Genomic DNA, 11,762 nt, shown 5'->3' on the forward strand with positions numbered 1-11,762 from the left:
TTTGATTTTAGTTGTGTCAGAATTTACCAAGGAAGCCTTATCAACAATGCAGTAAATATATTTTATTTTAAGTCTAATAGGTGTTAACCATATTAATAACTTTTAATCCTTAAATAAAAACGAAACAGAATCCAGTGAGAATGGTTTAGGTACATGTGGTTGTTTAACCAACAGTAACAAGTCGGGAAACCGCCCACCCCCCCTCAGAAAGCATTCACAGAGGGGAAACTGCAGCTGATTTGCTGATGTCAGGCAGCCAGTGCAGCATTTCATGGTGCAGGGTGGAAACGCACGGTGCCATCTGCCTTGATCCGACCTCTCAACAAATATCAACAGATATAAACATCTTTTCTCTAACAAATATTTAAGGGGGGAAAAAAACGAGCTAACAAAAAAACTTACACATGCGAGCCAGACAGAGAAGATGCCGCCAGCTCTCAGGATTTGGGCTCTGCTGTGTGTGTCGCTGTGCAGCCTGTGTCAACCGGCTCTTCTGAAAAAGGCTTTCCGATGTCCTTCAACATGCAGCTGCTCCAAGGAGTCCATCATATGCGTCGGATCCTCCAACATCCCGAGGATTGCCCCCAACGAGATCACTTCGTTGTAAGTAAAACACTATGCGTGTTATTTTATTTTATTTTTACATATTTTTAATAACTAATTTAATTCCCTGTAGAAGGGGACGCTTTGAATGGATATATAGGCTATTTAAAACCCACATAGACTGATTACACTCTATGAATTTTTATTTTTTTTTTTAGATTTATTCATTAATTAAATAGATCTTTGTTTGCTTGTTTCATCCAGGAGTATCGTCAATGGGACTTTCTCTGAGGTCAGAGAGGCGATGTTTGCCCACATGCCTACCCTTCAGCTACTGTAAGAATCTGTTTGTTCAATACCTCTCAGACTGCATTTAATCTCGCAGTAAGTGCTCTATATGAGCTTAAAAAATCCTTTTGCAACTGAGGCGAATGTGACACATGCAGTATACAGTAAATCTACATCACAGCTTACTTGTGTCTAACTTTGAGGGGAAATGCTGTAATACATTTTAAAGATTCCATCAAGGAAAGCTATTAAACAGCTGAACACCTTAAGATGAATAAGGAAAACTCTCCTGTGAGCATTTAGAACAGCCTCATTTGAAGGAGCTGCTTTTAAGGGAACATTAATCTAAGCTGTTATTCGACTTCATTGACAGCTTTGATGTCAGCATAAACAAAGGTGAAACAAATGCAAAGCTTTCCTGGTTTGAGGCAATTACAGGCACAAGTTTAGACACACAAATCTTTATTCTGTCATGTTTTGTCAGTCTTACTGACAGAATTGGTCATGCTAATTTAAATTGGTTTTGCAAATCAGTGTCTGTTAAAAAAGTAATTTCTCTGCGTAGCTTTCAGCTGGGTAAAGGTAAAAGTTTTGTCTAAAAAAATATCAACAGCTATGATCATACTCACTAGGGCTGAAGGAGCAATTGCATTTGCAAAAAATTTAATAAAATTATCCAAATAACAGCAGTACTCAATGTTTGGTCTTGTTGAATTTAACCAAAATAAAACAGAAATGTTTTAACTGAAACTCTTTAGATGGTAGTAATATGCTAAAAGTGGGTTTGTGGTAGTAATATGCTAAAAGTGGGTTTGTTACAACACATAATGGAAGGGAGAATATTAACCAATATGCAGATGCTTTTACTTTTCTATCTTGCAATCAAGTTGTGCGATGATGGACTCTAGACAAAAGGGAATTCAAGGTCATGTAAACAACCAACAACTAGTACAGAAGAAAATCACAATAAAATTACAATTTGGGTTAAAAAAAAACTCACAACTTTGATCTAAAAAAATTGGACAGCCCTAATTATCAGCAACGCATGGATAATAAGTTAAAATACATTCTAGAGCAGAGAACCATACTTTGAAAAAGAATTAAGACCCTGAATGCATTGAAACCTGCATGTATAGTTTTGACCGTTTGTGGATTTGAGATAATCTACATTAATGTCAGCAAAAAAAAAAAGTCCGGGGAACAGCTGAAATAAATCAATAGAACTTGAGATTCTTTACAATGATCATGCCTAAAATAAGTAATATTAAATGTCTGAGTAAACCTGAATGTTTAGTCAGGTGTGTCCATTGACATTAATATATCACAGAGGAAAATCCACTTTCTCTTCAGCTTCTCGGTTTTTTGTTTTGTTTTATTGATTTTTCCTTTATACCAAAACAAAGGTTTTCTTGAAATTTTATTGTTAAAATCACAATACTGTTAATAAAAATCTATTCATCAAATGAGTTTGTATTTAGTTTCTAAATAAATTGCACCAAAACCTTTGTTTAAGTTTTAATCAAGTGTTTTTTTTTTATGACTGGTCTCATGTGTTATCATTCCAGACTTTTGAACTCTAACTCTCTGACAACTGTAAGAGATGACGCTTTCTCAGGCCTTCCACATTTGGAGTACCTGTAAGTACCTGTTTTTTTTTTTAGAAATAAAATGAAAAATATTCTATAATTTTCCAACCATCTTAGAACCATGTGCTACTATGTTTTGATACTTCACTTTAATTCAATACTAATTAAGTATATAGGAAATCAAGATTTTTCAGGGCACTTTAAGAGTAATAATGCTAAAAAACATTGTCCCTCTAATGAAAATGCTCACATCTTTTAGTATTATTATTATTAATCCACAGATTCATTGAGAGCAACAAGTTGGAGACTACATCAAAATATGCCTTCAGAGGACTCAGGGACCTGACTCACTTGTATGTACCTAAATCAATCAAAAATGTTTTGTTTTTGTTACATTTTCTCCCGACATTTGGTGTGTATTCCGTCACTGGGCTTGTTTTCCAGGTCATTGGCAAACAACAACATTAAATTCTTACCCAGGGATGTTTTCATTGACCTGGACTCACTGATCGAGCTGTAAGTTCACTAGAAGTTTTAAAATGCTGTTAGAAGTTATTGCATGGCTGTTCTATCAGTTTATTTTTCAGAAGTGACTCACATTGGTTCTGCTCTGCAGGGACTTGAGAGGCAATGCCTTTGAGTGCGACTGCAGAGCCAAGTGGCTCATGATGTGGCTGAAAAGCACTAACGCCACGGTGTCGGATGTTGTGTGTGCCGGGCCGGAGGACATGAAGGGCAAGCGCCTCAATGACATGAACAGCCTGCACAACGAGTGCACCTCGACAGGTTAGAACAGTGTCGGTCAGCTTTGCAGTGTAATTTTAGAAAAAAAACATATTCCCACTAATGATCTCGGGACGCCTTTCCACAGATTTTGTCGTTCATCAATCTGTGGCCTCTGAGTCCCTGTCTGTTGATACGTTCAGCTTCAAAAATGATGTCTATGTCACTATTGCTGCTCCCAGCATAGACAGCTGTATGGTTTTACAATGGGACCACATTGAAATGAACTTCAGGACATACGATAATATCACTGGTAAGAAAATTCCTTTACCCTTCATCCATCAAGTCCAAAGCTTTATGGTTTTTCCCACAGCAAAACATTTTTTTCCTATACTACTAAATAAACACTGAGATATTAAGCTTGGCCTATTCTTAAAGGTATATCGGAGGATGATATTTTTCCGGGTGGATCATCAAAATAAGTAGTCCTCCTAATTGTCAATCATTCTGGTGATATGTTTACGTAAGGCCATCATACGTGCTAGTCCCCTTCTTCACTTACCGGTGATAAGTCTGACATAGAGGAAGAATCCCAAATCTTCTATTGGACAATAAGCTTGTATAAGCAATGAAAACAGCAACTTTTAAACAGAGCGTGCACAAGGGAAATGGGCTCGTGCATGCTCTCGCACGGGTTTAATGGGTGTTACTCCACGGGAGCGGGTACAGGGTACATTATTTTTTGAAAGTGGAGAGGGCGGGTCCTTTAAAAAATTTATTAAAATCCTCCAATATACCTTTAAACATCAAGAAAGAAGGAAGAGCTACAGAGCTCTTAGTTAAGCAGTTAGCTTTAGCTTAAGGGTCAAAGGAATTTGATCAACACTAGAAGAGCACCCAGTTAGTTAATGCCTCAGTTGAGTTTAATCATTGAATGTCTCATGTTCCTCTGTTTGCAGGTCAGTCCATTGTTGGCTGCAAGGCAGTTATCATCCAGGATGAGGTTTACGTCATCGTGGCTCAGCTGTTTGGTGGTTCCCACATTTACAAGTTTGACGATGACCAAAGCAGGTTCAACAAGTTCCAGGACACAGAGGTGTCCAAGATCTCCAAGCCCAATGACATCGAAGCATTTCAGATCGGATCAGACTGGTTCTTTGTCATTGCCGACAGCTCTAAAGCGGGCTTGTCGACGCTCTACAAGTGGAACGAAAATGGTTTCTACTCATACCAGTCCCTGCACGAGTGGTTCCGTGACACGGATGCAGAGTTCTTGAACTTAGACGGAAAGGCTCATCTGATCTTAGCCAGTCGCTCACAGGTTCCGGTGATCTACCAGTGGAGTCGGAGCAACCAGCAGTTCATCCTACAAGGTGATATCCCGAACATGGAGGACGTAGTAGCTGTGAAACACTTCAGGATCAAAGAGGAGCTCTACCTTGCCATGACCCGCTACATCGGCGACTCCAAGGTCCTAAAATGGGGACCCAAACAATTTGCTGAGATCCAGGCTGTACCATCCAGAGGCTCTATGATCCTACAGCCATTCTCCTTCAAGGAACGCTACTACCTGGCTTTGGGAAGTGACTATACATTCTCGCAAATCTACCTGTGGGATGATGGCGAGAAAATCTTTGAGCGCTTCAAGGAGGTCTACATCCAGGCTCCGCGCTCTTTCACTGTGGTCTCAACCGATCGCAGGGACTTCATATTTTCCTCCAGCTTTAAGGGGAACACACAGATCTTGGAACACATTATTATTGACCTGACACTGTGAGAGGCTGTGCCTTATTGTCTCTCCTACAGTCAAAAGTCTTCCCATCTGAAAAAAAAAAAAAACATAAACAAGACTTTCTAGATGGGCAAATTCCAATAATGCATTTATAGCTATGACTTAAAAAATAGATCAGGTGTTGGCTTAAATCTTCCTAAACAGATGCTCATCTGAATAGCTTCATGAGCTAAAGGAGCTCCAAGAATGTTTATGTTTGCTCATAATTTGCCAGTGAGAGCACAGTAGACATGTGCCTCATTCTTCATGTCTTCATGGCCTGTGATATATTACGCCCTTTTCAGAGGAGAATTTCAGTGTTTTCATGGACTTGCAGTGCCTCCTCCTGGTTGTTATGGAGTATCACACCCTGCTTCCCTTAAAGGAAGTCTCTTGAAAGCACAAACCTTTAAGTATCATAGCTGAGATCTTAGAATGTAGCTGAATTTTGGAAATGTTAAAGTAGGTGCTATTGAGTGTAATATACATGGCAAGACAATAGAAAATTATAATAAATGTTTGTTTTCAGAAGTAAAAAGTTAAATACTTAGTTCAGGGTATATCAGATTTTCACCTCAGATACATTTGCTTGGATGGAGGTTTCTCATTTTGTTTCAACTTTAGATCACAGGTAGATTTTGTGTTGATCAGGTAAATGTAACATAATTGCAATTTTGAAAAATGAAAAGTTCCTTGTTAGTCAGGTAAAGTTTTCTGAGTATCAAAATAAAAAGAAAATTGTAAATATATTTACTGAGACATAAAGCCTTTCTCTCTTCTCTTCCTAAAAAAAAAAAGAATGCTGACCTCTTCTCAAGTGTACATATAATCGTGACTGCAATGCCACAACCAGTTCTTAACAGTTCTTTGCACTTACTAACAAAAAAACAATTGTTCCTGTAGCCTGCAACAGCATGACTTAAAAAAGTAAAAAAAAAGAAATGATTTATTTTTTGGAAAAAAACTGACAAAGTCTTTAAGTGCTTCTAATAGGGTGAATGTCACAGCAAGTAAAAAAAAAAAAAGAAATATGCAAGCTTTATACTTATTTTGTAAGATCTAGAAGCGTAATGAATGTTTATGTTAAAAACTGATGTACATTCATTCATTTGAGTATCAAAAATAAATGTGAGAAATATGCTTGTAAACATGTCTTATCATTCACTGATCTAAAACTGAAAAAAAAAAAATAATAATAATAATAATAATAATAATGATAAACAGACCAAAAAAGTTTCTGGCTACTTCTAATTTCTTTTATGGAGAAGTATTATCTGACATATGAATGCATGAATAAATTGAATGAATACATTTATTTAACACATTTTATAGTAAATTCAAATGAAATGAAGTATGACAGAGTTGACCAAAGTTTTCTGTAGATCCATCAACAAGATTTGTAATCAGTGAAGCTGCTGAAGGACCCAGATGCACATTAAACAGGCTTTAATTTTGAAATTCCATATCAGATCTTTATTGCTTTTAGTGAGAAGCCTCTAAGGGTGTACTACAATATTACCAGGAAACAAAGTTTCAGTTTAACAACCATTGAAACTCAGGTAAAATAAATGGGTATTCTGAAATAAAGAGCATTGAATCAATAAAGTAAAACAGTAATACTCATTTTATTTTGAAAAACACAAGCCAGCGTTGCTACCGTATTTCATAGTGTATGCGTTCCCGACAAAAAGCCAGTGAAGGTTGGCTTGACGGTCGCTTCCGAAGTGGAGGCTTGCTTGTTTTCATTACCGGTTTCCAGATCTGTCCGGAGCTGTAAGAATTGTAAGTTTTTACAGTCATAAACAAACGTGTGTTAAATTATGATATGTTTTCCTGACGAGAAATTATGTTTTTTTCCCTTATGTTTCAGAATATTATGCAGTTGTAACAGTAACAGCATTAGTAGGTCGGTTTTTAAAGTTTGAAGGTGTGGTGCTGTACTCTTACTTCCTGGTACAGTAAATACGTAGGCAATCGGGCAAAGCACTAAACTTACTCACTTTAAGGATTCGTTTCTTTGTTTTGAGTCAGTGCAAGCAAAGAGGCAAACCAGGAGAGAAAAATGCCCAACAAAAACTATCTGCAGAGAGACTCTGTCAAATATGTGAAAGTTACAAGTATATAAAGTAGTTTCGGCATCTGATGCAACATGCTTTTCTTAGCATCATGAAAGAGAAGAATAGAAAAACAGAGTTTAGAAAGGGAGAGTGAAAAGTAATAAGCAGAGACAGATAGTTACTTGTCAAATTAATCAATGACATTTTCTTGAATGTTTAGGGGGAAATAGTACTTTTGGGAATCATTTTACATCAATGTGGGGGGAGTAATGAATCTGTAACTCCATTAGTCCCTATGGCAGCCAACAAATAGAAGTCATATCATTCTTTTAGTATTTAGCCACCCCATTTTGACCCAAGGGTAAAAGTTGTTTTGTACTTTTAAAATTACAAATTATAACTTTTATTTGAAAATAGCCCTGCAGCTTTACATCCAAAAAATGTGTGTACACTTCCTCAACTGTGTAATTTCAAAGCAGCAAACCTAATACAGTTGGATAAGCAATGGCTGACACGTTTTGGGTGTTATTGTTATTAATAACAAAAAAATATAAGTCATAGTGTTAAAATGTTTTCTTATCACTCTCTCACATACACTTAATGGGGTCATAGAATGATTATATAGGGTATTTGGTGCTGGTGCTTAAGGTCTCTGAATAGGGTGTGTAACATTGGTTGGGCTGAAAATGACATATTTGCTTTTCTATGAGCCCTAATGCAGGCCTGGTTAAAAGCCCTAGAATGAAATGACAGGTTTTCTTCTTTTTATGATATGCTCATGAATATTTAGATGAGCTGATTGCATCATAGCAACAAGCACTTACTCACTGGAACATTTAAATTTTTGATATGGTAGGGTGACCAGACATTCTCTTTTTCCTGGATGTGTCCTACTTTTCATACCTAAAAAAATTTCTAAACTCGTCCAGGAATTTGGTCGTCTACAGTGCAGCACGTAGTTGGAACACACCGGGCACTCGAACCGAGCCGTCAACTCGGGGCTGGTCCGGGAACCCTGGCGGATGGGGGCAAGGGGCAGCGGGGGACAGAGTGACCAAACCAGACCCGGTAACGGTAGCCCGGACACAGTCGGCTCCATGTTTCCCCCTGCCTGCCGCCTCTCATCCGGCTGAGGACGGGCGGCTCATGGCTCTCTGTTGAGGTCCGGGCCAGTGAACCAGTGCGCTGGTCTGTATGTCAATTTTGGGGTGTGACAAAAGTACAGGCCAGAACCAAATAAGGCAACATCCCCGAATTGACGTCAACTCGGGGCTGCATTTGGATTTGTCCGTTTTAATATTGGAAGTTCAGAATTCTGATATTTGCAGAAGAAGAGGTGTTGATGGGGTTTGAACTTCTCTGTGCATTTCACCCACTGAACTATCGTTATTCATCTATGACAATCTAAACTTGGTTTTGCATTCTATGACCCCTTTAACTAAGTTCAACAGAGGGGAAACATGAGTAGATGGAGTGTTTCTTCTGTAGTTCATTATGATTTAGATGCCCATGTATACAACTTATGCCACACAACAGATTTCAACAGCCCAGGAGAATGACATGATATGTTTTGAATTTATCTGATTTGCAACTGACATAGAAGCACCCTGGGGGATGGGCCTCCACTTCCTTTATAACAGCCATGCTGCAAATACAGGTCGCCATAGCACAATCAGAGTTATAGATTGCTGGACAGGTGTCAGATTGCCCCAGATTTTGACTTGGTAGTTGTCTTGACTTGGGTGAAAGGGAAATTGTACTCATACAAGTACTCATCTCTGTACCCGTAAAAAAAAAAAGTAGGTAAAAGGAAACAGCAGGGTAGAATGAAAAAAGCTGCTTATAACTGAATATCAGGTTTTACCATCTAGTTTTCTTCTGGCTGTTTTTTTTATTTGTTTTATTTCCATTGCTACTTTTATACAGTTTCTGTTTTATTTTGAAAATCCTATCATGCCTTCTCTTTGTGTTCACATTTCTTAATGTGTCTTCTGCACAAAGAGCAAAGACAAAACAGACCCAGACACCTTTGAACTTAAATTAATCTTTTGGCAGACATTATGAATTCTGCACATGTTTTTTTTTATTAATTTAAGACTTCAAAATAAACTCTGAATGTTTAAAAATGATGTCTGTTCTTTGCAGGTTATCTGGAACAGACAAATGGATGGGAATATCCAGCAGGTCCCACAAATATCTCCACTCACGCATGGTGTAATACAATGTATTGAAGAAAACAATCTAGACAAGCTTATAAAGATACTGCATGACCCTATAAACGCACTTTATCCCTACAGTCAACTAGATGATTACGTAACCCCACTGACAGCTGCTGTAGTAAACCATAACTTAGGTTTATCTACATACCTTCTGGAACAGAATGCAAACCCAAATCTTACTTCTTCAAATGGCTGGACACCTTTGCATTATGTCTCAATATCTGAAGCTCCAATTAGCATTGTAGAAAAACTTCTTAAAGCGGGGGCAGATCCAAATGGGTGGGGCCCCAGCGATCATCAGATCTTTACTCCGCTGCAACTTGCAGCCATTTATTACAGGGAAGATGTTGTTGAAATGCTACTTTCGGCTGAAGCAAAGGTAACCCTAATACCTGCATCAGTTACTGACAGTTTGAACAAGAACAAAAAGATAGCTCAGACTATATACAATTTGGGATTGAAAGGAAATGAGTTTTGCTCCAAAATCTGTCATTTCTTGGGTATGACAATAGCTGTTCGAGAGGGACCACCAGAGAAAGTTTTCCGTACCTTTCATGATCAGATGTTACTGGAACATCCTTACAGCCGTTTGACCCTGATTGAAGTGCTGTTTAATGTTACTGGGCGAGGTGCAGAAGAATACAAAGAGAGAAGTATTGGTTGGCTTACAGAAAACAGTCATTTAAACAGCTACATAACAAGTACCGTCAGTCGTTTGCAAGGAATCCCAAAGGTGGCGGTGAAAAGTGCAGTTGATACCTTGAATGCAGTTTTCCACAAAGTGTACGACATAACAAATGATCAAGGAAAGGCCATTCTTTCCACACTCCTGCACCAACTTCAGTTGAAGGACAGACAGACAACATCATGGGAGGCTGTTCTTGAAAGAGAGGAAAGACATGAAACTTGGGAAGCTGTTCTCCTATCCATTTATGAGTTGACACAGAAAACAAAGGCCATCAACAGCTGGGAATCTGAGTTTATGGAAACACTGTGCAAGACAGTTTCCCCTTTTGTACATGAGAAGTACACCTACGATATCAGAACCTACGCTTATGGCATATTTGCAAACTTGCCCTCAGCAAAGTTTTCTATATATGGCCTGATAACCTCAGTACCTGATGAAATAATAAGACATGCAGACAAGAAAAGAAATGCTAAGCTAAAAGAAGGACTAAAAGGTCTGAAAAATTACTTGAACAACCCAATTTCTGAAGGCAATGGACATGCTTTTATGGTTAAATCTAAAAAGAAGAAGAAGAGACAGACAAAAAACTTGGAAAAGGAAAACCCTAACTGTGGTGACTATACAACGGCTGGTGATGCAACAATGGCTTCTTTATTGAAACCAGTCTCAAATCTACCACTAATTGAGGACAGTCCCACTAAAGCATCACCAGGAAGAAAATGGTTTCAAACCAGCAAAAGGTGGAATGATAAGCTTAAAAAACTGGCTAGCATCGATGAAACTAAAGTGACAAGAGTACAAAGCATTATTTATGCCAATGATGAAGAATTTCACATTGCAAAGGGGAGTGATGGTACTGAAGTGTTCCTGGGACTGAGAGATGATGGCACAGAAGTTGCAATTAAAAGAATGTCTAAAAGTAACTATAAAACTCTGAAAAATGAGGAGGGAATCCTTCGACTGCCAGAGCTAGATCATTCTGCTATTGTACGATATGTTGATCATGCAGAGGATGACAACTTTGGATATCTTGCTCTCCAGCTTTGCGAGTACACTTTAGAGGAACTAATCATAAATGGTAGTAATGATCCACTGAAGAGAAAGACCCTTGCCTACCAGCTTCTTCTAAGTTTAAGAGTGCTTCACTGTCAGAATCCTCACATTTTCCATCGGGATCTAAAGCCACAGAATATTTTAATCGGTAAGAACATCTAAAATACTCATGTATGCTGTTACAATGCTAGCATATTTTTTGAAAGAGTAATACATGTTTGTCTTGCAACATTTAATAACGTTGGCTTGGATACTAGCTTATATAATGAGTGTATATAATATTGTATCTATAAGGGCAAAGGAACATTCTTTGCATAGATGCCAACATTTTGTAGTATTGATTGATTGCCAAAATTGAACAAAACCTATTGTCTGTGTTTTTATTTTTTCTTAGAACCAAACTACTATTTCCCATATGTGTGTTAGTGATGCCTATTATTATTCATTTTTGTACTCAAGTTCCCTGTCACTTTTTATTTTTTTATTAATCTTATTTTTTATGTTATTACATGTTTATTTTTTGTTTGCTTGTTTGTCTCATGTTCTGCCCAAAAGAATGGTCCCTGGAAGAATTAAAACTATGTCTAAAGTGCCATCTTAAAAATCAAGCCTGCTTATCCTGTCACAGATCAGATATGTAATTTAACCCCCATTACCTTATTACATCAATAATACTAAACAAAATTAATGGTCAATAAACAATTATCAACATAATTTCCCAGTAAAGTTACAATTAAAACCAGTCAGTTGCAAACCTGGGTTTGAATTAACATCTATCATGAACGTGAATCTATATCTATATCTATATATCTATATATCTATATATCTATATAT

At 37.6% G+C, this 11,762-nt stretch overlaps 2 protein-coding genes across 3 annotated transcripts in view; both read left to right on the top strand.

Moving 5' to 3' along the window:
• The first annotated feature begins 424 nt into the window (after positions 1-424).
• Positions 425-5,952, top strand: lgi2 (leucine-rich repeat LGI family member 2). The gene is made up of 8 exons (XM_015377291.1): positions 425-603; positions 808-879; positions 2,397-2,468; positions 2,699-2,770; positions 2,862-2,933; positions 3,034-3,203; positions 3,289-3,453; positions 4,100-5,952. Exons 1-8 carry the CDS (start codon positions 425-427, stop codon positions 4,915-4,917), a joined length of 1,620 nt encoding a protein of 539 aa, XP_015232777.1. The 3' UTR covers positions 4,918-5,952.
• A 423-nt stretch (positions 5,953-6,375) lies between these two features.
• Positions 6,376-11,762, top strand: part of LOC107086387 (probable serine/threonine-protein kinase ireA) — an 11,206-nt gene continuing 5,819 nt past the window's right edge. Inside the window, exons 1-2 of one of the 2 annotated variants that reach the window (XM_015377284.1) lie at positions 6,376-6,693; positions 9,114-11,076. In XM_015377284.1, the coding sequence (XP_015232770.1) occupies positions 9,132-11,076 (1,945 nt within the window). In that variant the 5' untranslated portion in view covers positions 6,376-6,693; positions 9,114-9,131. The remainder of the gene's footprint in view (positions 6,694-9,113; positions 11,077-11,762) is intronic. The other variant, XM_015377283.1, reaches the window with a different exon arrangement.

This window comes from Cyprinodon variegatus, unplaced genomic scaffold (assembly GCF_000732505.1).
Source record: "Cyprinodon variegatus isolate N-32 unplaced genomic scaffold, C_variegatus-1.0 Scaffold151, whole genome shotgun sequence".
NCBI classification, from domain to species: Eukaryota; Metazoa; Chordata; class Actinopteri; order Cyprinodontiformes; family Cyprinodontidae; genus Cyprinodon; species Cyprinodon variegatus.

Bases quoted from the DNA above. Each gene is read 5' to 3' on its own strand.
- lgi2 (XM_015377291.1), top strand. From the start codon at position 425: ATGCCGCCAGCTCTCAGGATTTGGGCTCTGCTGTGTGTGTCGCTGTGC. The intron at 604-807 runs GTAAGTAAAACA...TGTTTCATCCAG, and splicing joins CCCAACGAGATCACTTCGTT to GAGTATCGTCAATGGGACTT. The intron at 880-2,396 runs GTAAGAATCTGT...TTATCATTCCAG, and splicing joins ATGCCTACCCTTCAGCTACT to ACTTTTGAACTCTAACTCTC.